Source organism: Phasianus colchicus, chromosome 7, assembly GCF_987193195.1.
Source record: "Phasianus colchicus chromosome 7, bPhaCol1.hap1.1, whole genome shotgun sequence".
NCBI lineage: Eukaryota > Metazoa > Chordata > Aves > Galliformes > Phasianidae > Phasianus > Phasianus colchicus.
Window position 1 is genome coordinate 24,997,575 of NC_143442.1, and position 25,677 is coordinate 25,023,251.

The window sequence follows — 25,677 nt, forward strand, 5'->3', positions numbered from 1 at the left end:
TCAGACAGCTGCCCAGCATTTCAGTCCTTGAAATGCAGCAAGAGCTGAAAAACAACTTATGCAACTGTAATGCTTAACAACTAGACCAGAGTTAATCTTCTAGACTTGGTGTGAAGTTCACTGTGCTATTTTTGTATTTGCTGCTTGAAGAAAGTATTATTTATACAAACTCGCTGTAAATCAGATGGAGGACCATTCTGATGTTCTGTGCTGGCTAACTGATCCCAGTGCATTGGCCAGCACTGGAGGAGATGAAAAATACTTATCTGTGCTGGGGTATTGAGTGGTGCTCAGAGCTGTGTTTGAGGTAGCATTTGGTGCTGTTCAAAGGGGAAGCCTTGCAAACCAGGCTACTACATTGTCAGCTGTGGCTCTCACCTGGATAGGGGAACTGCTCCTTCCACTTCAGATTTTAAAGTCAGGTTCTCAGTAACAGGATCATTGCACCATCTGTTGAGGGACAAAACAGGAGGCAGGAAAGTTTACTGTTATCTTGGATGCCAGCAGCCTGGACAAAAGCTGCCAAGCCAGTGGCATAGCACTTTATGCTGAATTAGCTGATCATCTTTACTTCTGTATTTCTAAACATATTACAGATAGATGGTAATATCTGTATTATGTAGTATGGAAGTATAGTGGTCTACCATAATGATCACCTTGCTTATTAAAATATCTTGCTTTATGCTACTGTAGTGCTTTTTTATTGTCACCTATACTGATTCAAAGTTCCAACCAATACATAGCTGCTGCCTGAGATTTAAGAGCTGAGATTTAAGGCTTTCTTGAATCTTTACTTCTGCTTAAAAGCTATTCTGCTGCAATATCTTAAATATACCCAAATTTCTTAGGTGTCCAATCTATGCAGTAAAGATGTGGTTTGTGCAACAGAATGTACTTAAAACATTCTCCGCTCTCCCCTGAATCGTGCTTATTAAAGTCAATGGGAAAAGATCAACAATAACTTTGCTCTACGTTTTGTTACTGCATGGACTGTTTGGTGTGAAAGTAGTAAAGACCCTTCTTTTTAGCCTAAACGGATGTATTTAGCTTACCTACCAGTGGAGCTAATGGGATGTGAGCTGCTTCCCCCCCCTTTTTTTTCCTTATCATTTTCACAGCTTGCTGCAGACTTGGGGAGGCATGTATTCCTAACCTTTATTCACACTTGGAACATTTTCTAAGTGCAGTAGCTGGAAAATTTCTTCTGAACCTGGAAGCTTGAATATGGCTTTACTTTATACAACATGAGTGTATCTTATTAACACATGGAACCCAGATACTTGCTGTGGTGTTTAATTCACTAAAGATATTTCAGGGGTATATCCAATCCGTAGCAAGTTCTCGACCCCATGTGAAGTGAAGTAGATTATTTACTAGGTAAACTAAACTGCTCGTAGATGGGAGGATCCTCAGTGAATTGAAAGCTATTTAAAGAAGATAAAGCAATTATGAGACTTAAAGTAATTATGTAGCTATGAGTTAAAGACAGTAGAGTCAGCTGCGTGGAGAAACCATTTGACCAAACTCATATATAAAAGGCAGCATGTTTTATTCCTGGCCTGCAAGGCAGTCTGAAAAGCAGACCAGACCCACACAAATGTTTTCTTCAGCCTGAGCTTTGAAATACCAAACTTGACTATCTATACTGCTAATCTCAAAGAAAAAGATACTTCCTGTTATGGTTCCTGCTCTTTTTTTTATACGTTCTATTAGACATTTTTTTAATTCATAAATCTTACTTTATTACAAAATTAAAAAATGCAATGATAAAGCTGGCTTTTCTGTTTGTTTGTTGGGTTGTTTTTTTCTTTTCTCTTTAGAATAAGCATTGATTATTCACCCCTTCAGTTCTGCAGGTCATTTGATATTCAAACAAAATATTCAAACACAAAGGGTAACAAGCTCCAATCACTGGCATGTATCATATAATTAATAAGAAAACATTGTGAAAAGAGTTTACAGATATGTCAGCCAGCACACTTCTCTGGCCCAAGGATGATATTAACCATGTGGGGATGAGTGAACTCTCTAAATTAAGAGTGAAAAACAGGAGGACAGAAGATGTGTGCTACAAGGGTCAAGAAGGCTCTGGTGCAAACAGAAAATAACCTAATACCATCTGAGCAAAAATTGAAAAAACTGAGTTTGTCAAGTTACACAGAAGGAGAACAGTGAATGTCTGGAAAAAACACAGGCAGCTGAATTTGCAGACCTTAATGACGTGTATTTCTCTGCTGCTTGGATTTGCTTTTGTCTGAAAACACATTCAGACAAAATGTGTTTTCTCCAGTCTTCTTAGGTAATATGAAAACTCAACAGCTCATTCTTGAGAAGCATCCCAGAACTGTCTTCAAAACATCTGCCTTGCTCTCAAATTGGTTCAAAAGCAACTAGGAAAGAGGGACTGGCGGTACATTGCAATAGTTCCATTTTTGTTAAAGAAATCAGAAACTAAATAAATTTAATTTTGGAATTAAGGAATGGAAGTCTGTTTCTTAGATATTGCAACTGTTTCTGCATATGCAAGATGTCGAATAACGCTCTTTATGGAGAAGATAAAAGACATAAAAGATATGGATCTTAACAATTTCTAAAAAGAAAAATGTCATATCCAGAGCTAAGGTTTCCTTCTCATGCTGGTTTTGTGCACATGTGGTTGTTGACCACTGGAATGATTTTATACTGCCATTTATAAATGCTGAATTATTCCTTTTTCACACAAATCTCAGAGCACATAGCCTGGCACAAGAGAGGTATCAGTTTCACTTCCTTCATGCTGGCACTAAAGTATCTGAATTCAAGAATTGCAGGTGTACTGCAGAAATCAAAAAAGGTAGAGTATTTACTCCTAGGCCAAATGTACTGTAATTAGTTTTCCCAGAGCAAAAGCAGAGCCAGTAAAAATTAGAAATGTATTATGATGGTTATCTGTTGTTCTCTATAGGCACACTTTTAAGAATAGATTTTACCAAAAACAAGATCTCATTCCAGTACTTTGCTAGTAACCACGGATGTTTTAGTTGTTCTGCATTGTTATTTTACGTGATGTAAATATGGCAGATGGCTACTTTTAAGATCTGCCCTTCTAGAATTAGCAGGTTTTGTTCTTTCTTATTTCTGAATTATCACGGAATCTCTGGAGTTGAAACTCCAGAGTTTCCGGGAGTCCAACTCCTGGATCCACACAAAAAGCCCAGATTCTACATCTGAGAGAAGCCCAAATTCTACATCTGAGAGCACTGCCCAAATGCTCCTTGAACTCCAGCAGCTCAGGGCTGTACCCCACCACCTGTTCAATGCCCACCACTCTCTGGTAAATAACCTTTTCCTAACCCCACCTGACCTTGCACTGACACAGCTCCATGCCATTTCCTAAGGTTCCATTGCTATCACCAAAGCAGAGATCACTTCCTGTCCCCATGCATAATCCAGCACTTACTCTTGTTAAACTTAATGTGGTTGGTGATTGCTCCCTGATTTGCCAAGATCTCTGCAAGGTCTCTCTGCCCTCAGGACAGTTGACAGCTCCTCACAATTTAGCGTTGTCTGCAGACTTACTTCACACATCTTCAAGTCCCATATCCAGATCATTGATAAAAACATCAAAGAGAACTCGTCATAAAATGGATCCCAGTGGAAGCCCACTGGTGACTGGCTGCCAGCCTAATGTAACTAAGTTTCCTGTAACCCTTGGTAGCTTAGGGTGAAAGCACAAACATGGAAGTGACTGTAAATAACAGCCCAGGAACAATGAGGATAAAGCTGTCTCTGAGTTTGCAGCAAAAGCATCTGTGTCTATAGACATTCAGCAAGCTTCCCATTTCATCCAGTTTCCTCTCTCTGAAATTGTTCTCATGCTATACTCCAGTAACATTGTTGCCATGGCACCCATCAAAACCCAGATATGCTCTTGCCTTAATGTAGCAAGATGCAAATTTTGATAACAGGAGAATTTCTTTTCAATTTTCACTGCTATAGGTATAGGATTCTATCTATGCCTCCAGCCAGAGGCAATTTACTAAAAACTCTTTGTCATTTCTGAATATGTTCCATGGCTTACTCTTATCAGTTCAATCCACAAAGGGGGTTCTTGCTAAATTTTCTGTGTTTGCCTGTTTGATTTTCATGGTACAGATTTCTTTACATATGTCATCTGCACTCAGCCACCCTTTTAAAAGGTGGGGAAGTGTGTGGGGTAAGAGGGAGAGGCACATCATCTGGTTTAAGTTAAATTTAACGCACCACAGCAATATAAGCCAGTTGAGTATCTGGCTGTGTATCTTCAAAAGAAAAATTTGAACTGTTATGTGACACAGTTTTCTTCTGCAACAGAAAGCAGCTGGTGGACCTAACTGACTGTACAAGTCTAATGTAAACAGTGGTAATTGTCACTGAAGTCTTGATTTGTACTGATACAGCTTGTTATTGAACAGATTACATATTTGCATTCAGATTAGCTCAGAACAGCGAGGCATAGAGAAGTACCCAAGCACAGAGCCCACATTTGTAATCATGTCAGTCGTGTCTTAAACAACTATTTAATCTTTTATTGATACACACATGAAGTATCAGCACTTGGTTTCTCGCTCACCCTCTGTGCTGGCTTGGTAGTTAGGCATCAGCTTTAGCAGTGCAATAGACTATTCCTTCACAAAAGAAATTCTCTGGAAAGTACAAAAGCAACCAAAGCCCCTCATACACTGTGGCGTCTGAGGTAAGAAGAAGGTGAAGATTGATAATGTCTCTGTTGCCTTAGAACATGCTCTGTTTCGCATGAGTGATTTGTTCAAGGGATGCACCGTTTGGTAAAGAAATCTACAGTCTGGGTCACTGCTGTATAAATGTTTGGAAGATTATGGAGATCTGAAAAGTTAAGCTGGCAAAAAATATGCACGTATATGTGTGTTTGGAGGTTTGATGTGTATACATAGTGAATAAACAACAAAATGCTGGATGCTTCTCCGATGTCAGCAAGAAGACCTCCTTTCAGGAGAAGTACTGACTCTACTGAGAATGAAGTACTAAGCTGCATGAAGGTTGGCTAGATTTCTGCTCATGCAGAATAGAAGAGTATTCCAAACATTTCATTGCTGCTGCTGGGTTTGATATTCATTTGCTCAACCTGAGAACTCAGCGTTTGAAAAGAGAAAAAAGAGCAGAACAACAATAAAAGGTATCCAAAATTACTCTGCCTGAACAGAGAATAAAATCATCTGACACCAAGGTATAGACAGATACAGGCAACCTGGGTTCAGCTCCTGCTTGCCCCCACTTATCTGTCTGCTCATGGGCAAGTCGCTTATGCGGCTCTCCTGCTACACCCAGCATCCAGGCATTTACACCTGTGTGCATTAACACAAAGAAATACTGTTTGACATCAGAGGTGCAATCACAGTCCAGCCCAGTGTCTGTGTTCCCCACCTGCATAATGGGAATGTCCCCATATTGAGTTGTTTAGATTTGACTGCTCTCCTGAGCAGAGCTGGCTGATGTTTTAAAAGCTGGTTCTTTTACAACCTGTAGTGACAGTTCAGCTATGACTGTGGAGAAGGTTTTGGCTAGTTACAAACAAACAAAAAAACCAGTTCTCTTCACTGAAGATCTCCAACACTTGTGGGTAGAACTATTCAATGCAAATCAGTCAAATCAATAGCCTTATTGCAAAGCCCTCTCACAACAAGCACTTCAAAGTTACACCAATCAGTCTTCTGACTGTCCCAGCAGCAGTCATTTATTACAAAATCCAACAACAAAATGCCTGTTGTACTCACAGACACACAACACACTCCAAACCTGGCTCTTAAATTCTTCAAGGCTCTTTTGCAAAAATACGATGAAAATCCTACCAAATATAAGTTGTCTAGACTAGACTTATCTAACTCAATATCTGCTGCCAGGTACTGCTGGTTTCGTTCATCATTACTGAGATACTTCAGAGACATCATAATCCTTTTTACCAAATCCTGATGCAGGTTAAGGAGTCTGTAGTACTCTTCACCTTGCATAGACACACATATGACTGTGTGTGTGCTAGCAATCCCATTATGCTTGGTGGTGCTGGTAATGAACAGAAAACACAGTGTAGGTATCACTGTTATTGGAACTGAGGCCAAAGGTTAATGGAAAAAATGTTTCATAGCTGCAAAAGCTACCTAACTTGAAGCAAATATAGTATGTATTGTTTGGGTCTAAGAAATTGTATGCAAGGCTATTTGCACTTAATAATTTATGACATGTTTAAATAGTTCATACAGTATTTTAGGGCTTGTAATAGAACTCATTAAAAACAATGCTGGTAATTCTAGAACGCAGTGCAGAAAGCTCATTTTTTAACCATTAAGCAGTAATAGAGGCTTATGTGCTGTCTTCTGCAGTTCTGCAAGTAGTAATAAAGTAATATTGGTTTATTTACTTACAAAAGTAATTACTGCTTAAAAAAAGAGTAAGATAGACTTATATGACATCTTTAAAAAGGTCTCATCAAAACAAACCACAATTTGTTTTGACAACAAAATTTTTACAATAAGTTTTGCATCTTTACAAAATCAAAGATTCTTGCCTAATTGTTGCTCACTCAGAAAGCCATTACAGGACCAAGCACTTCTGAAAATCATTTTGCCCTAAAACAATACCTTTGAGATCATAAGATCTAATCTACGTCTAGAAGAGTAGTTACTCTTATGAGTGAAAATTTTCACGGTTGTAGAAGGTGAGTGTGAAAATGTAGCTGGTCTTTATAACAGCAAATTCAGACACAAAAAACTGTCAGTAAGAATCTTTCCTTTTTTCAAACTAAAAGGGTAGTATTTTGCAGCCAGCTTGTAAGCATGGACTTGAAGTTCAATAATTTACCACTGCACTTGTAATACACTACAAGTTATTTGGTTGCACAGTCCTTATTCAGATAAATTTCCAAATGGTGTTTACATAAAGGACTGCAGGATTTTGTGCACAAGTCCTTGTAGGGGCGGGGATTGCCCATAACACCAAGAACTGAAACAACAATATTGTTCCTTGTAAAATATTGCCTTGAATTCAGATCCTATTTTGAAGGATTAGCTAAAGGTTCCTTAGCAGTGACATTTTGCTGTCTAGAAAATAAAGGCAAAATAACCACCCTGCCCAACTGTTATTAAGGAAAGGCAATTTACTAATAATATCCTGGTTAAGGAAAATGGTATCTAAGGAAGCTGCTCTGCCAGCCTCATTAAAGCAACACAGATCTTGCCAGTGTGCTTCAGCTCCCTTCCATAAGGAACTGCTTACTGAATGAGTTCTTGACTCTTGTGAGACAACAAAGCTATCTACAAACTATATCATAGAGACTCATGGAGAAGAGATTGGTGTTTTTTCACATACAACACACTCAAATTCCCAGTTTTGATTCAAAATGCATTTGTGTGTGTAAGTGCAGTAAAATAATAATATATGGTTAGAGATTAGGCCTGAGAACTGCTAGCGCTTTTAGATCAGAACAAACTCAAGAAAAATTTCAAAAAAAAACTCTAACAAAGCTAGAAAGCTGAAGACTTAGCATACTGGTTTGAATTGTAGAACAAGCAATGTACTGCACTGAAATATTTGGAATGTTACTCAGAAAGACAGAGAAATATCTTTCAGTACTCTCAGAAAAAGACAGTAACTGTACAGTATCTCCTATGTCAATGGGAAAGAGAACTATCAATTCATTGCGTGCTTCCTCAAAGTAAAGTCACAGTGATAAACAGAGGATATTTTAGTAAAACAGCCGAGTTATCCAACCCCCCTATTCACCAGAACAGAAGACTAGGATTTAAGGCACATTAGTCAGCATGCTACTGTACTGACCCTACTTAGTGATGATTCTGACTTGAAGATATACAGTAAGCTTCTGAAGCCATGAGAGAAGATTTACTAGAAGATTTTTTTTTTTTTTGCGGAATTAAGATGACAATTAAAAAAAAAAGATCACGTTGAACTCTGTCTAGTACTAGTTTGGATTTAGTCCAGACAGAGTCAGCATGGAAGCTAGTCGTGAAACTGGGAAAGCTTGATGTGGTGAGCTGATGTTTATGGAGGGATACAAGTGTGTAAAATTGCTTTTCTTCTTAAAATTCCCATCCTTGAAAGTTACATGCAGCTCAGGAGAAAATCTGGAAGCAAGCAACTACCAGGACTGAACTAACCACTATATGATAGCTGTTCGAAACATGGTATGTTTCAGTATGGGAATTTTAAACAAAACAGTTCTAGCTTGTGGCTATTGCTAAACAGACGGTATGCAGATAAGTCACAAATAGCCAAGCATATGTGTGGTGCAAGGTTAAAACAATAACAAGCAGGTCGAATCATTCGAACACTGGAAATCACTTTGACACCAGGCCAAAAGCTTAGCTTGTGATGGTATCAGTATGGGATAAAAAAAAAAAAAAAATAGAGGATGAACTAACAGGCTTAGTAGCCAGCTTGTTGGAGTCAGCATATAGTATCTATACTTCCAATAGGAGAGCAGATGGTCATATATTTAAAGAAGCACCAGACAGGGAATCAGGAGATCGGAGTTCTATTCCTGGCTCTGCAGCAATGTTCCTATGTCACCCTGGGGACTCACATTTTTCCTCTTTTTTTCTTAGTCTTTTAAGTAGTGGAAATAATATTTACTTGTTGAGAGGCTAAACTGATGCTGAAAAAGCACTTTGGAGCTCGAGGAAGAACGTATGCAAGATCTGCAAAGCAAACTTGTTCAAAAGAAAGGACACTACATGATTTAACACAGCCATATGCATATAACCTTTCCTCTTCTCAGAATGCCCCATCCATGCCTTTTCATACAGTTTTCCAGAAGTGTATAAATGGATTAATCTGCATTCCATACTTGCCAGAAAGATAAACAGCTGCCAGTAAGAACCTGACCAAAGAACAGACTTTATTACTGAGAGAGACATTATTTATGCCCAAGAGAGCAATAGGCTGTTGATACTGTTTGTCCCAACATATTGCCCCTAATGTAGAAGAATAACATCTCTAATGGCTTTTATTCTGAATTTAGCTGTGCTTCTTGCAAGCTGAACGTCAAGTACAAACTTAAGTATTCTCTTCTAAGAATAAAACTTGTGCCAAACTCCCCCCCAAAAGTCTATTTTTTAAAAACCAGCCAGTAATGTCCCTGATTATACAGGACTTTCATCTAAAGCCCATTAAAATCAACTAGACTTCAAAGGAATTTGAATCAAAGACCTAGCAAGCAACTGCCATTTATTCTGAATCCTATGCCCAATAAGCAAAATGACCCTATCTATCCTAATAACTATTTGGAGTCAGAGAAGTAATGTTTTCACCATAGAACAAAGAGTTTGTTCTTTCAGAAAGAAGGTGTAAGCTTCGGGCTGAAGTTGAATTTTAGCACAATCATGATTTGTGCCATTTTTTCTAAGAGAAAAATAACATGATGAAGCCTTTTTTTTTCCTCCTTTATGTCTCCATTTTTCTTATTTCAATGTTTTCTGTTTCTGTTAAGGGTTTGAACCCCATTCAAAGCCGTTCTCGTAAAATAGAAAAAGCAACACCACAAAAAAATACTTCAAAACTTTGGTCTATCTCACACAGCAACACTGAAGACAGAGGAAGCACAAGAAAAGTTATCTGAGCAAAGGTCCTTACCATCAGTACTGAACACTGTTTTCCTACATGAATTTGTTTTTCTGATTTCTTCACAAATGAAGTTGCCTCTAATCTTTTATTTATTCCAGTCATTCTGGAAGACACTGTGGGTTGAATATCTGCATAGGAGGAAAACATTCATTGTTTTCAGGATCAGGCAAGTTACGGTATGGGACAAAAAAACAAGAGCTGGCATGATTTATGAAGAAGAGCGTTTTCTTCTCTTCCTAGCAGCCCAGTTTTGTGAGAACAAACTTCTGAGTTAGACTGATTGGCTCTGCTGCCTGTTTCCTTGATGACAGCCTTGGCAGTAACGTAAGAGGATTTCAGCTTGCGGAGAAGGACTTACCAGAATTGCTGAGAAGGATACCATTCAACAGTTAAAGTCTACAGCATATACACATGAACAAACTGACTTACTGGACTATCCTCACCCCAAATCCATGCAGTATGCTGTATTAAATGAAAATGGGAAGGCTTTAATTCAAGAGAGAAGCTGAGTGAAAAAGTTTCTTTCTATAGAATTATGCTATATGTCTAACTGTATTCTAGTAAGGAAGAAATTCAGTGACTTACACTTTACATCTGAACTGAACAAGAAATGAAGTTTTTGGGGTGCTTACTGTCCCAAATTTGAGTACATCAAAATACTTTTCATCCATGTACAATTAGTAGTCTGTGGTTTGATCTGGCCCAAGAGAATATAGTTTAAAAAGGAAAGAGAGGGATGCCAATGTTATGTAAAGGAATGTTGGTTATTTCTTCCATATCTTCTTTTTGGCTATCCAAGAGACAGAATTGCAGTTAGAAGGTCAAGAAACTGTTCTACAGAGACACAAACACAGGAAGGAAGACAGCAAGAATGGAACTTACTTTACCAGTGCTCCCTGTAATTCTTACAAGCATCTCTGGGTCCTGAACTCTCTAGTGACTAGAAAAAGAAAAACATCACTCCCATTTTTAAGAAAGAGAGAAAGGAAGACCTAGAGAACTACTGGCTGGTGAGCCTCAGATCTGTTCCCAGAAAGATCATGGAGCAGATCCTTCTGAAAGAGATATTAAGGCATATGCACCATATGGAGGTGATCTGAGACTGCCAGCAAGGCTTTGCAAAGGGCAGGTTGTGTCTGACCAACCCAGCAACCTTCTGTGATGAAGTAACAGCATTGGTGGACCGAGGAAGAGCAAGTCATATTGCCTACCTGGACTTGTGCAAGGCCTTTGACATAGTCCCACATCACATCCTTGTATCTAAATTGGACAAAGATGGATTTGAAGTCTGGACTATTAGGTGAATAAAGAATTGATTGGATGGTCACAGCCAGAGGGTTGTGGTCAATGGCTCTATGTCCTGGTGAAGGCCTGTAGTGAGTGGTGTTTCCCCAGAGATCTGTTCTGCTCCTCAGCATCTTTATCAAAGACATAAACAGTGGGATCAAGTGTACCCCTGACAAATTTGCTGATGACACCAAGCTGAGTGCTGCAATTGACACCATAGAGGGAAGGGGCACCATCCAGAGGGACAAGGAAAAATGGGCCTATGTGAGTCTAATGAGCAACAAGGCCAGTGCCAGGTGTTGCACTTGGGCCAGGGCAATCCCAGATTGGTATACAGATTTGAAGAACTTGTTGAGAGCAGCTCTGCAGAGAAGGAAATGCTTCACTAAGGATGTTGCTACGTATATACTCTTGTAATTTGGGGTGTGGAACACACAACTTGTGGAATTAATAAAAAGTTCAACATTACAACGTGAAGTTAATGATTGAATAAGGGCAGGTCTGGCTATATATGATAATTGTGCAAATTGAGTGTTCAGTCCGGATCTATCTTCATCTATCCTGTGTCCTCTGAACAAAGATGTTGCTTTTTCTTAGGATGGTTGTTTGTCTGGGGATTCTAATTGCTGGAAAATTCAGCTTGAAACTGCAATATAACGGGTGAGTATGAATAGGGTTATGAATAATTGTGCATGTTCTAATTTTCTCAAGAACTGTTTAAAAATGACAATAGCAATTTGGAAATGAAAACATGGAGAGAGGGTTATTAAGTTTGTAAGATCTGGGAAGAAAACAAAAAGGTAAGAAATTAAGAAAGTGTGTCAATACAAGCCAACAAAGACAACTGCAGGAGATGCAGAATGTCCCTGCAGTACACCTCTCTACTTCCATTTGCTGAAAACCATTTGGCTGACCCTCTTTAAAAAGTTTTTGGAAGGAACATTTGAAATCAGATGCTGCGGGAATAAAATATCCTGAGTACAAAATGGTTGAGCAAAATTAGATCTACTAATAAAAGTAGAATGTGTTTGTGTGAAAAGATGGTGTTTCAAAAGCAGCTCAAATACTGAAACCTTGTTGGAAGTCTGTAACAACAACAAAAAAGCTAATGAAACAGTCCAGACAACACTCATCCAAAGACGTTCACAAAATGAGGTTGTTGCTTTTTCTAATAGACAAGTGTTTTGGAAAAGTATGCTACAATCTCCATTCTCAACTCTGCTTCCTAAGAGATGGGTGATATAAAATTATACTTTAGCCTATCTAAATAATTCTGCTCTGTTCAGCCTCCATTTTACATAGAATGATACTTAACTCTCTGACTTTACAGCTCTCACAGGCAGCAGGAGGGGCACAAAATATGGAGGCTGTCTATCCACATATAATTTTATAAATGGAATTTTCTAAAGTCAACAAAGAAAGTAGCCCTGTGCTTAATACTTCTAGATTAATTATATTCCCCGGATAACCTTTAATTACTCAGAGGCTGTTGAAGTTGATGGATGCTAGATAATGTAAGTGTTCATCTTTGTTTTTAATTGCTGCCCAGGTGTGGACCTGTGGAGTACTTGCACAGGATTTAAAAACACATTGAACAGAACAGTCAGTGTGACTTTGGGTTAGCAGTACCTGCACAAAGATGAAGCAACTGGTAAAGACAACCAGGGCTAACATTTCTATTGTTATTTGTTCTGTGCAACAACTTAAATTAAAATGTCCAGAGCATCTGATCTGTGAATACCCTAGGAAATGTAGCTTGTACTAAGAATGACCCTTTAATTTGGTAAGAAAGCTTAACTGTAGCACTTTAAAAAACTATTGTCCTTGCATGGTCAAATGGGATGACTTTGCACTTCTGCACTAAGAATCCCAGTCCACAGTCATAAAAGAGTGTGCGCTTCCTAATCCTAGTGTACTATTAAAAATGATCTGTCTCCATACTGGCTATTGTAAAAGGTTTATCAGTGAATAAGAGCTAGCCATCTGGCAGCAATCTGAAGGTCTGGCATTTCTTTCATTTGGTGTAATTAAGACATAATGTCAATGAGGATAGAAAGATATTACAGGATATTGTTTCCCTTCCTGACAAAGAGCAAAGCAAGCCCAGGCATTTAGAGAGAATAAACTCTGAACTACAGCTGAGATGTTTATTCTCCTAGCAAAGACTTTTATCTATCCTACAAGGTTCTACTGCAAAGATATCATGGCTGTCTTATCAAATTGTTAGCAATGCAAACAGTCATTTTGCCCCATAGATGAAGGTGCTATATGCATTTTCTGAACCAGTAGTAAATAGCTTGTTCTAACTACCAAGTTCTATGTCCATCTGTAAAGGAGACATTCTGAAGAGATATAAGAAAAATCCCCCATACTCTTCAGTGAATAATGCGAATGAACTGTAAATTCTATTTCTGTATATTAAGTTGATAATTGAACATTTGCATATGGAAATGCAAACAATAGCAGTTGCAATTCAAATGACGAAAGCATATTATATTGATGATCATAATGATTGAGGATGCAAGGCTTCTGCAACAAAAGTTTCTGTAAAAGGCTTTACAATATAAAATGTTATTTTTTTGTACTTGACTTGTAAAGGATGCAGAGTCCAAAGTCACTGAAGACAATCGTGAAGAAGTGGTTACTGGTTAATAACAAATAAGAGCACCTCTGAGTAATGCAGTCAACAAAATCCATTCTTCATTAGACATAGCAAATGTGATATCTGACCTGGAAAGCCGGTCTGAATAAACAGTAGAAAAAAATATAATAAAAAGAAAAAGCATTTGCAATTATTTTTCTAAAGAGCACATACAGATTTGTTTTCTCAATTTCCAAACATGTTAATTTGCTCTTAAGCCTTCAGTAAATGAAAATATATTCCCAAATACTGGATTTGTGTGTATTTTCTGGAAAAATAACATGACTAATCTTGTACTGCAAACAGCAGGAAAAAAAAAAGTAAAATTATGTAATTCTGGAGAATGCTCTATTCACTATTTGTGAAATAAATTGGCCGTTCTCGTAGCAAGTAGTTTTAAACATCTCAGTCAATTAGCAATGTTTGTGCATTGAGGCTATTTAACTTTTTCGCATGCTAAAGTAGATCAGCAAAGCACAAAGCCTATTTTAAATAATTGAATAATTCCCGAATAGGGGGTAGAAAAATGTTTTTATCAGTGATCTTGCTTTGGCCTTGGTCCTGCAAAGGTAGAAACACACGCCAGGCTAATGTAAGCAATTGGCTTCAATGAAGCTGATATGATGAATAAAGGAATGTCACTGGCAAGGAAGCAGAATTAACCTAACACCCCAGCAACAGAAAACTCACTTCACACAGTCCTATTTGTAGCTAAAACTTTCCAGGAATTTATCATTCAGACACACTTTTGTTAGAGCACCACCCGGTTACATGCTCTGTCTTTCCACATAATAAAATATCTCCTTTTGATTTATGGGATTCACAGATACTTCAACAGATACTGAAACTGATCTTCTTTCTCTTTTTAATGTCCAGGGATCAGGTTTTACATATTGTGCCAGAAACACTTCAGCAAGTCCAGCATCTCCAGCATCTTCACAGCACTTTACTGGTAAGTATGGACAACCAGGTGTACTCAAAAAAAAAAAACAACAAAAAAAACAGGGGGCGGTCTTGACCTGTAGAACAGTTTTGTAAGTTTAGCAGGAATGAAGATGAAAAACTTGAAAAAGCTTTATCTAAGATTATTTCGTAAAGTAGGGCTGGATTATCCTTTGACTTGATGAAGAAATTTATGGGGAAAAACTACTTTTCTTGCATGGCTCTCTGAAGGTGTTGTTCTTTATCAGTGGTGCTTGAGGCAATGAAAACATTAAGTCTGTGCAGCATGCTCTGCAAAGAGATGGCTTGAGAAGAGTCACGAGAAGAATTAGAAGAAAAAAACTATTTTCTCCTCTAATATGCAATTACTCCATCTTATTTTCTCATTCTGAAAACAGAGCTTGAATTATGCATTTCTTTTTTCTCCTATGCCCAGCTGGACTTGTGGAAGCCCCTGCTGCCTGAAGACATCCAGGCTGGAGAAGACCTGCACATAAGGGTCCCAGCTTCTCTGGTACAGGAGGTGAAGGACAGCTTAGATCAGCATACAATCTCTTACAAGTATGATCTCTCATTTCCTGGTAGGAAAGGCTGACTCTAGCAATCCTCATTGCCACCCCAGAAGGACCAAACCCTTTGCAAAGAACAGTCAGCAAACAATGAGAGGACCCAATCTTTGTTCAGGTGTTTCCAACTCATCTTGACTTGCCCAATGAACAGCTTTATAACCACATTCACCTTCATCTTATTTATTCTTCCAACTAGCCTGGACTGGGAATTTGGAGCTGGGATCTGGGACAGCCCAATCTGTCATTCCCTGCTGTTGCCTCCTGAGTGGCAGAGTGGCTCTCAGATACACAACTCAGATCTTCTGTATGAAGTCATAACTTGGTACAAACACTACTGACAGGAGTATGCTTTCTCCTTAGAAAGGATGGATACTGGGACACAGGTTCCTCCCTGTTTTGGAGAGCTCAAAGATTTACAACAGAGAGGCAGAGTCTCTGTAGCTCTCCGTTTTCATTCCCTGCCTTTTGTTGCTTACTGGTTTAGAGAAGAGCCATTTCAGAGGGATATATTCAGGCAATTTCTTCAAAGCTGCAGCCTTCTTAACTGTTCTTCCTCTGCCTTCTGCCCAGGCAGGTGCAAATTTCTGACACCACCAAGTGCAACAGAAATCCTAGCCTGGACCAAAGGTCCTCAGTGGCAGGTCCCCACTACACATAGAATTGAGATCAGTCACTTCTGCAAATGGCCCCCAGATGCTTTGTCACACCTGTCCAGTGACACGTCTCTGCTAACAGCCACACTTTTGCTTCCAATAGAAAATCTAATTCAGATAGAAAGAGTGTTAAAAGGGAACAAATACAATCTATTCCTCACAGTCTCATTCTGAACTAACTTTTTCAAGTAAGCAGTATCCCATATAAACAATCCTGAAGTCATTCAGAACTGATGACTAGCAGCCTACGGACACAGACTTTTATTTACCAGTGTGAAAGGTAAGCTAGTCACTTCAGAGTTGTTTAGGGTTAGAGCTGATCTAGATATCCTAAGAAATTCTTTTTAGTAAGTGTGGTGCCCTGACAACCAGGTAAGGAGAGATTGGAGGTGGAAGCCAGTATGGATGATCTAGAATCGATGATCTAGTATCAGGTTTAGGTGTTCAGGACCTAGATGACATTCTACAAGATAGTGAACTTCTTATTTATATCAAGGTCCTTAATCTTCTAATGATTTCAGTTTAATCTTCTTGAAATCTAAATACTAAATCAGAAGTTAACATCTTACGTGTGTGTGTGTGTGTGTGTGTGTGTGTGTGTGTGTGTGTGTGTGTGTTGGGAGTGAGGACTGGAGCCACGACTGTACTGACCTTCTGTAGAGTACTAAAGAAAAATCAGTAATTGAAAAGTCAAGCAGAAGTTTGTCTTCATATTGCTGGGGTGGTTGGATAAGGAATAAGACAATACTATAGGAATAAGGTAATGCTATAGTTAAAGTTCCTGTAACAAAGTAAGAAAACATCTTCCAGAAGGGAACTGACATGCGAGGAAGGTAATGTGACAGTTAGATGAATAATGATAAAGTCAAAAATGACAAACTGTAATCAGGACATCAATATTCTAACTGTGTCAGACACTGAGATTTTTGTTCTCCAGAGCTTTGATAAGGCATTTTGCATGTAGTTTCAGTTCACGGGAATTTGTTCAGTTAAATCCTAGTTTGAAGATTAGATGCAAACAAATATCAAGGCCCAGAGAGAAAGTAAGCTGTAGCCACACTAAAAGGTTATATTTGCAGTTTACAATAGTGCTGGTTGATGTTTGTGTCAGCAGAATATCCTACTTACACTTACAGTACCTGAAATCCTGTTTAGGCTACCCTTACAATTGTCTTATCACGAGCATTTGCAACCAAGCACAGTCTGCGCCTGTGTTGCAAGGAGCTGCTCTCAGTGAGAACAGGCAGTGTCTGATCCAACGTCCTCTGAAGCTAGGAAAAAGGTTTTATTGACTCCTTTGGTCAGGGAGTTAACCCTATGCAACACTCATTTCTGAATTAATCAGTAGCTAAAAAATGAGAAAAGCCTTTTAAAGAAAAGGTTTTTGTTGTAATTTTTGCAAAGCATAACAAGTACATACATGACATTTTGCAAAATGAAAACATAGCTACTATAAGACAAGGAAAGAACTAATCTTAACATTTTCCCACTTTCCCCACTGCCTTTCCCAAATAGCAGTATATTAAAGGTTTGCCCATGAATAGAATCTGTAAAGAAAAGGATTTTTTTTTTTTTTTAAGATTAACTATTTTCCAAAAAAAAAAAAAAGAAAAAGAAAGAAAGAAAGAATTTCTGCTAAAATTACTTTAATTATTTATAAAAATCCAACAAAGACTTCTGTACTTTTAACTTTCTCTTACACGAAGATAACTGTTTTGCTGTTGGTAACGATTTTGCCAGACAGCCTACAACATAAAGGTCTAAATCTTTTTATTTATTAATGTAATATGTTGCATGTGCCATTATAGCTCTCCAATAATTGTTAGCAATTGTTTTCTTTATCTCCCCCTTTTGCCTCCTCTCAGAATCCTAATACATGATGTGCAGGAACTTGTGGATCAGAGCGCACCAAAAGACACAAGCAGCCTCAACCAGATCCCAGAAAATTACAACTATACCCAGTATCATCCAATGGAAGAGGTAAAGAAGAAGCTATATCAGTTTGTTCTCTTTGTTGCTATTTTGTATATACAAGGAAATAAACTCTGTGCTTGCAGAAACTACTCTACTGGGGTCACCAAAGCTCTTTCAGTTTTAAGGGTCTTTTCTGAAGGATCAGCACCAACTCTGTACTTTGTCCAGAATCCTGGCCTGGCTGAATTGATTGTGTATTAGCCATTGATTCTTATCAGTTCCTCAATTCCATCCTGTCCAACGCCTAAATGCTCTGCTTGAAGCAGCCATATTGTTTTGCCAACAGTATTCTGGGATTCAGTTGATTCGTTTCCTATGTTTCTACCTAATTATGTCTTATCATAATCTTCAGTATTTATTCATTGAAGCTCTGGTGTATTTGGTGCTCAACCAAATGTGAAGTGCAATGAACATTTATCTCTAGCATCCCAGTGAGGAAGAGAAAAGAGAAGAGAATAGCATCACGTGGATAAAGGTGGACAAAGGAAAGCTCAGTGACATCCTTTCTCCTAGCTTTGTGATAAAAGCAAGAGAGCAGAATCAATCCTCATTAATATTCTCAAGGCTACCCACTGAACTACCACGAGACTCCTGCTGAACATGTGCAAAATAAATTAATACAGAGAATGCTGTAATGCTGTTTTGGAGATTTGATAGGTTCCGTATTCAGTGAAGACAACAAAAAAAACACTTGAACCTCACTCAACCTGCCCCTTATGTCATGAACAGTTTCGTACTGCAATGAACACTTAAGGGGGGGGGGGGGAGTGCGCACGTTTTTTCTCACAGATAAGTAAAACTCCTTCTGTGAGAGTCAAATGATAAAACAGTTTGGTATCACAGCTTAACTCCAAAGAAAAAATTGTTTGCCTAAGCAAAACTGGAAATGGAGGTGGGTAAGAGATGGAAACTCCCCTTTGCCACAGGAGTTCTCTGCGGCTGTTTCAGATTTATACATGGATGGCTCAGATCCAGAAGAGCAACAGTGAGCTGGTGACTCAGCACTACCTGGGGGAGACAGTTGAGAATCGAACAATCTATTACCTGCAGGTAAGAGAGGAATTACACTAAGATAAATAAAAGGTAGCTTTACATAAGTATAGAAGTACACGGAGAAGACAGGATTCAGATCATTCTTAAGATAGTCCAAATCCCAGTTCACTGAAATAAGAGATGGTTTTACTCCTCTACAGTGGAGTAAGCTTTCCAAACACTCATATACACCATTGCTATAAACTCATTATTGCTATTTTGTACTGAAAACAATCAATTTAATAGGAATCTTATTTAGAAATACAAGTCACACTGAAAATAGCTTGAAAACAGCTGTGTGTGAGGATCAAGAGTTTTGTTTCACTGTTTTTACTACTTTTCATAGCACGTAATGTTTTGTCCAAAAGTATGCCATGATACTTCTACTAGAAACTCTAGCAAAAACTGTGGTCTTATTAACTAGATGAGTTATTGTCTAATACGCTCCTATTACTGAGTAAAATTAAATTCCTTGCCTTTTTGTGATTCCCCTTCTAAAAAAAGAATCTCAGTGTAAGAACAATAAGTTCTGTGAAAGACTAAGATGAATGAAGAAGAGATTATTTTATTGAAACATCTACTCAGATTCAGACTCTTGTTCTGAGATACTTAAGATACAGGGTTATTAGGAAGGAGATGTCATAATGACATCTTTAATAATAATTATCTTAGATAACTCAATAGTATATCAAAAAACATCCTTTTTCCCCTCTATATTAGGCTAGACTATTTTATTGTAATATAAATTTCCCAAGTGACCATTTTTACACTCCCTCAGATCAGTCAACCATCAGATAGAACCAAAAAGATTATTTGGATGGACTGTGGGATTCATGCCAGGGAGTGGATCTCACCAGCCTTCTGCCAGTGGTTTGTGAAAGAAGTAAGTCCTACCTTTACCACTTAAATAATAATAATAAAAAAAATCACCATGGATTGTTTTGCATATTTCAGTTCTTCCTCTTCAGTGGTCCAAAGCATTATTCTTTTGCTGCTTAAATATTATTTTCAGCATATCTAATTGTACAGAAACCTGTGGAGATCTAATTTCAAACCACAGTTTGAGATGAGATACAGAACAACATCTGTCAGTGTACTGTTTCCTTCATTGGAACTGATTTTCTACAGTGACTTTTGGATCTAGCCACTCTCCATCACAAAGTCACAGTCCTCCTGGAATTAAAAACATCCCTAAGATGTGGTATAGCAATGTTCTGCTTAAACTAAAGGTGTCTGGCTCACAGTGCCTAAGGTATCATACAGCTTTCATTCCTGTAAGACCCCATTCATACAAAATGCATGTAGACAATATAACTAGGGATCCAGTAGATCTTGGGTGCCATAGTGATATCAAAGAGTGAGTGATTCTTTGAAGACGGTTCTGAACTAGCTCATTCAAGCTATTATCTCCGGATTCTCTGATCCTTTACATCCCTCCCACCCCCTTTTCAGATTCTGCAAAATTACGAATCTGACCCAAAGATAAGGAAGTTTCTTCAGAATCTGGACCTCTACATCCTGCCAGTCCTCAACATTGATGGTTATATCTATTCCTGGGAAACAGTAAGTAGTGAAAATCCAAAGGTGATTTGAAATTTAGATGTGTACAATGTGTTTAATTTTAAATACAGTCATAGCAATTATATTTAAACAGAGAACAGTGACAGGATCATCACACAAATCCTCTCACTGCAGAGGTTTTATTTCTTCTGGTAAAACAGAAGTCACTGATCATAGGACTGAAGATTCTTAGCAGATGTCAAGAGCCTTAGGAAGATAGAAAGTCAAAACCATAGGGTCCACTGCATTTGGGATTCTGGGAATTGACTCATTTCCCTGCTAACAGTTTGAGACTTGGAAGACAGAGCTAAGCATGCCTGGAGGACTCAGCTGTGCTTTGCAAGATACCTCAACTAGCAGATGAATCTAGGCACCTTTGCAGCATGGGACAGGAGGAGAGTTGGTCAGATACTAGGCAATCTGGTTCTGAAAAACAGTTCTCCTAAGTAATCTTAATTCTCTTGTACCGAGAACAATGAAAAAAAATGCTGATCTTCAGCAACACTCACTGTGCTTCCAGGTACTTGAACCCAGGATAAATATCTTGTTTTAAAACAGAACGTCAATGTGGCCCAAAAGGTTCAGCCTACATGGACCCTCCCATCTCCAGCACACTTCCCAGCAAGGTTTGGAGCAACGGACCCTGCCACACTCTGTACTTGGATACACTAGTAATTCAGTCAGGAGGCTCAGACAGACAGTGCATGGAGTTCTGCAGAGAGCCAGGTGTAGCACTGAGTACAAGCATAAGAGAGAAGCAAAGAGCAGCAAGATTAGATGACAAAAAAGCATTTGTCTTTTGCATCTGAACCAAATGTATGTTCTGCTATCACCTCTTTTGGACACAGGCATATTTATACCTTTCTTAAAAGAGCAACACTCCGTAGAAACAGTTCAGTGCTACAGAAATTGCAAGTATGTTTGTTTTTGGAAAAGCCTCAGGAGGCTCATTTCAACATGTATGAAGGTTTGTGGAAGATGTCAGCATGGCTGTAGAAAACAAGTTTTCTACAGCAGGTAGAAAGTTTCATCATTCTTGAACACATTGTACACGTATCCCCTACAATGTAAGAATTACTCAAAAATGCAGAGGTCCAAAACAAAGGTGTCTGAACAGTACACTATTATTAGTCCCTTTGGATTACAGAGTTGTTAATTAGTTTATTTTTGTACAGGCTCGTTTGTGGAGGAAAAACCGTTCTCCGCATTTGAACGGTACCTGCTATGGGACAGATCTGAACCGAAACTTCAATTCCTCCTGGGGCAGTAAGTTTCAAGTATTTCAGGTCAGCTACATCAATGTAAAGCAAGAGTAATAGATAAGCTCTGAAATAAGATGAAATCCAATACAATAGAAATACTCATCCCTTTTTTCAATCAAGATACATGTAAAAATAAAAACCCAGTTTGTAAAAACTTTTGACAGGCATCTCCTATTGCAAGCAGAAGATCACTGCTTGTATAACTGTACCTCTAATTCACTGCAGGTGAAAGCACCACCAGCGTTAGCAGCCAGGCAGATAACAGCCAGTATTTGTCCAGTCTGGGGGTGCACACAAGATATTTCACAAATTACAAATTATGTTTGTTATCAAGAAAGGAAAGGGTTACACCCCTCACCCCCACCCCTCTAGCTCCCTGCCCCCACAGACACACACTTTAACACTCCAAGGTAAACTTCCTTCTGAACTGAGGTTTATATGCTTTTAATTTGATCCACTTCTTATATTCTTTTCCAGCTCTTGGTGTTTCTTATAACTGCAGCAGTGAAATCTTCTGTGGGACTGGACCAGAATCAGAACCAGAGACAAGAGCTGTGGTCCAGCTTATTGAAAGGAAGAAGAGTGACATTTTGTGCTACTTAACAATTCATTCCTATGGACAGTACATCCTCACTCCATATGGTTCCACAACTGAACCTCCAAGTAACAATGAAGAACTGGTAGGGCAAACCATTCACCTTCTACACTAGCATTTTCTTTAAAGAAAACTTCATTTGAGGAATATCTGAGGGTTTTAACATGTTCATTTACCTTGTGTAGGGTTCTGGTCTTTTCATCTTTCTTGGCTGCCTGTTGTATGTGTGGTATCAGCCAAGTTCCTTTGTCTCAGAATGAATCCAATGAATCCTAATCCATCTTAAATCCAGAAAAATTGTTACAGACAGTGTTACTCCCGTGCAAGCTAAGTTAAGAGCATCAGGTTCTGCTTGCAATCAAATGCTGTATGCAAGAATGTGTTTGTATTTTAGAACACTGGTAGATTACGTGCACATGGTTGTGTCAAGAAGAGATAATCAAATGCATTCAAGAGAATGGGAGAATAGGCACCTACTTTTGGTTACTTCTCTGCCTCAATTTCTGAGTGTTTAAGTTCAATAAAATGAGTATTCACAAATATTCCTGTAGCTGTTGCACTAGCTAAGAACATGAGGAACTTGGGCTCAAACTTCATAAGGGAGACTAAACAAGTCATTCAGTCCATCTATGGTTTAGTTTTTAAAGATTGTGAAACAGTCTAAAGCAATAGAAGTGTAAGAGATCATTACTGCTACAAGCGGTATCCCTTGCACTAGAGCAAAACAAATACCTTCTTCACCTAACAGCTTTTTATTGTAATGAAATTTACATTCGAAAAAAGGAAGAACATTTCACCCAAGAAACACATTTAGCTCAAGATGTTAAAGAAACTCTTTACGATACTAATAACACTTGAAGCTGATTACATGTAAACTTGAAGCTGGAAAAAAAAATTGGCAGACAGAATAATTGCCAGATTTACTGGTATTGGAGAAAATAATGTTCATATATTTTCACTTTCCAGATGCATGTTGCACAGACAGCAGCAGCTGCTCTGAGAGAAAAGTATGGGACCAGTTATGAAGTAGGATCAACCTCTTTGATTTTATGTAAGTTTGTTTTTTCCTTTGATTGCCCTGTTTTTCAAAGAGAGAGTCACTCTTATGTCACAGGCATCAATAAGTGCTGTTTTGCTGAGTTTCCTCTTTGAGTAATATTTAATGTGTTGGTTAGGTGAAATCGCAAAGGAGCAGTCATTTGAATACAAGATAACATTGTACGTTAAAGCTGACTGCAGGAAGGAAGGAAGCATTGATCAGAAGCCAGTTCTTACATGAATTCCTCGCAGATACATCACAAGGGACAGAAAGAGATTGGTGATAGATCATTCCGACCCTGCTGAAGTCAGCAGCAGAACTCCTATTTGTCTTCACTGGAGTCAAGCAAAAATTAAAATCCCAATCAGGTCTACACTCACTCCACCAGATATTAGCACATCACAGCTGCTTGCATTTCTGTGTGGAATATGTTGGCTACAGTCTCATTATAATAACTGGATGGACATATTATGAATGCACCTTCAAAGCTGATATTAGCTGACAGTATTAACACAGAGGACCCGAGGGCCCTAGAGACTGCCTGGTAAAAACAATCTTTTCACCAAAACAGTAAGTAGCTGGCTCCAGTGCCCACATTTTGCATATTCACAATGTCTGTCAATGGCAGTCCCCTGGTCACACAAGTCATCTTATGCATGTGCAATGTGGTGTAAACATATGGTAACTTGTCCATGCCTAAGTCTAAGTCTGCATTTTACCAGGGTTTCTACTTACAACAAAGGATTTAGAGAAAAGATCCATGAAGCAGATGAACAATGATAGCCAGAGTTTTTTCAGGCTTTAGCAGAATTATACAAAATATGTATATAGACAAATAAGTGCCAAACAGTGCCAGTGTTGGAAATGAAGTATCAGAACAGAAGAATGGCTGATTCATCTTGCATCCAAAACTAATCACAACAAAATGCTATAAACACAGAATTCATGGAATTCATCTCCTGTTATTTTACAATATCATCTTATGGAAAATTGTTTCACTTAGGAAGCTTCATGCAAGACTTTTAGGATAATTAAGAACATCATCACCTAGAAAAACTGCTCTCCATGCCACAGTGATGTATGATTACTGCTTTCTTTGGGGATTCTGGTATAGCCTTGCATTAACTACAGCAAGAAACATCATTCTTTGAAAATGCTTAATACTTACATCTCCCTTCTGTTTTTAAATTCACAGACAGTAATTCAGGCTCCTCAAGGGACTGGGCACACATGATTGGCATTCCTTTCTCCTACACATTTGAACTGCGAGACAAGGGTACTTATGGATTTATTTTACCTGCTGACCAGATCCAGCCCACATGTGAAGAGACTATGTTGGCTGTGACAACTATTATAGAATATGTTGATCAGAAATACTTCCCAGGTGGGGCTATGATGTTGACCTCAGCTAACCTGGGCCTGAGCCTCTGCTTGACAGTTGTACTTACAGTGATTGTTCCTTAAAAACAGCTTAGAAAGCCCAGCAAGGCATAATATTCCCTTGAAATGACAGAAGTACATTAGCAGAACTAAATGTCAAGCATCTCAATAAAAGCTCATCCCAGAAAATACAAGCATCCACTCGTATTTTTAATAGCTACATTTTAGGGAAGGAGGAAAGGATGAAGAACTGTGGCAATTTCCTAAGCTTCATTTGCTAGCTCTACAAGAAGCCAGCCTGGGTACACACAGAAACACAGCATTATTACTCTTCAGGGCCCTTAAATGCGTGTTCAAGAACACTTGGACCTATGTGATCCTTCTGTCAGCCACAGTGCTGCCCTATCCAGTTCTCCCCACCTCCTGATCCTGGTGACATTAGCAGGATGCCTGTGAGCCTTAAATATTCCCAGTTCTCACTACAGAAAATTGGACAGCTTCTTTGACACTTTCCTTTCCTTAAGCTAACACATGAGAACTTATCAGAAAATGCAGGCTTAGAAGGCAGAAAACAATTGTAATCAGGCAGCCATCAAGAGCAGACAAACAAGCTGAAGAGTTGAGACAGCACGTGGGGAAAGACAAGACATATGGCTCTGCCACTTAGAACCAGTCAACAAGACAGAAACTGCCCGAATACTTCACGAATACAAAGTGGATAGGAAAGATGTAGAAATAACACCTCATCTTCATCATAGAACAGACTAGAGAGTGATTTATTTGCATCCTCAACTGCTGGAAGATCAGAACTCTAGAAAACAGGAACCACTGTAACCAGTTGAACTAGGAACCAACAACATCCTGAGCTGTTTGAAAGGAAATAACAAAGAATGAGCTTCTTTACTGTGACAGCCAACTGCAGAGGGTTCAGGGCATTCTGTAAAATAGAGAAATCTATCCTAAACCTATATTATCTGCTTTTGAATCTAGGAGCTTTAAACCCCCAAAATACATTCATAAATAAAATTATCTGTAATAGCCAAGCCTTATTTATTTGGATAGAAAATGAAGAGTTCAGAAACAAAATGTATTCAAGGTCTGAATTTTTTTTTA

The 25,677-nt window shown here is 38.5% G+C and overlaps 2 protein-coding genes across 2 annotated transcripts in view; one reads left to right on the forward strand and one right to left on the reverse strand.

Annotated features, from left to right (window-relative positions):
* Positions 1 to 400: 400 nt before the first annotated feature.
* The window catches only part of KLF7 (KLF transcription factor 7), a 111,714-nt gene continuing 86,437 nt past the window's right edge, over positions 401 to 25,677 (reverse strand). Inside the window, exon 6 of the transcript XR_016468343.1 lies at positions 401 to 450. The gene's annotated coding sequence lies outside the window, so the exon portion shown is untranslated. The remainder of the gene's footprint in view (positions 451 to 25,677) is intronic.
* On the forward strand, positions 11,385 to 24,704 carry CPO (carboxypeptidase O). Its single transcript, XM_031601130.2, has 11 exons — positions 11,385 to 11,577; positions 14,435 to 14,510; positions 14,937 to 15,061; positions 17,588 to 17,702; positions 18,645 to 18,746; positions 19,507 to 19,611; positions 20,181 to 20,291; positions 21,464 to 21,554; positions 22,028 to 22,230; positions 23,112 to 23,196; positions 24,380 to 24,704. Exons 1-11 carry the CDS (start codon positions 11,498 to 11,500, stop codon positions 24,646 to 24,648), a joined length of 1,362 nt encoding a protein of 453 aa, XP_031456990.2. The 5' UTR covers positions 11,385 to 11,497; the 3' UTR covers positions 24,649 to 24,704.

Bases quoted from the DNA above. Each gene is read 5' to 3' on its own strand.
- CPO (XM_031601130.2), top strand. From the start codon at position 11,498: ATGTTGCTTTTTCTTAGGATGGTTGTTTGTCTGGGGATTCTAATTGCT. The intron at 14,511-14,936 runs GTAAGTATGGAC...TCCTATGCCCAG, and splicing joins ATCTTCACAGCACTTTACTG to CTGGACTTGTGGAAGCCCCT. The intron at 20,292-21,463 runs GTAAGTAGTGAA...ATTTTTGTACAG, and splicing joins ATATCTATTCCTGGGAAACA to GCTCGTTTGTGGAGGAAAAA.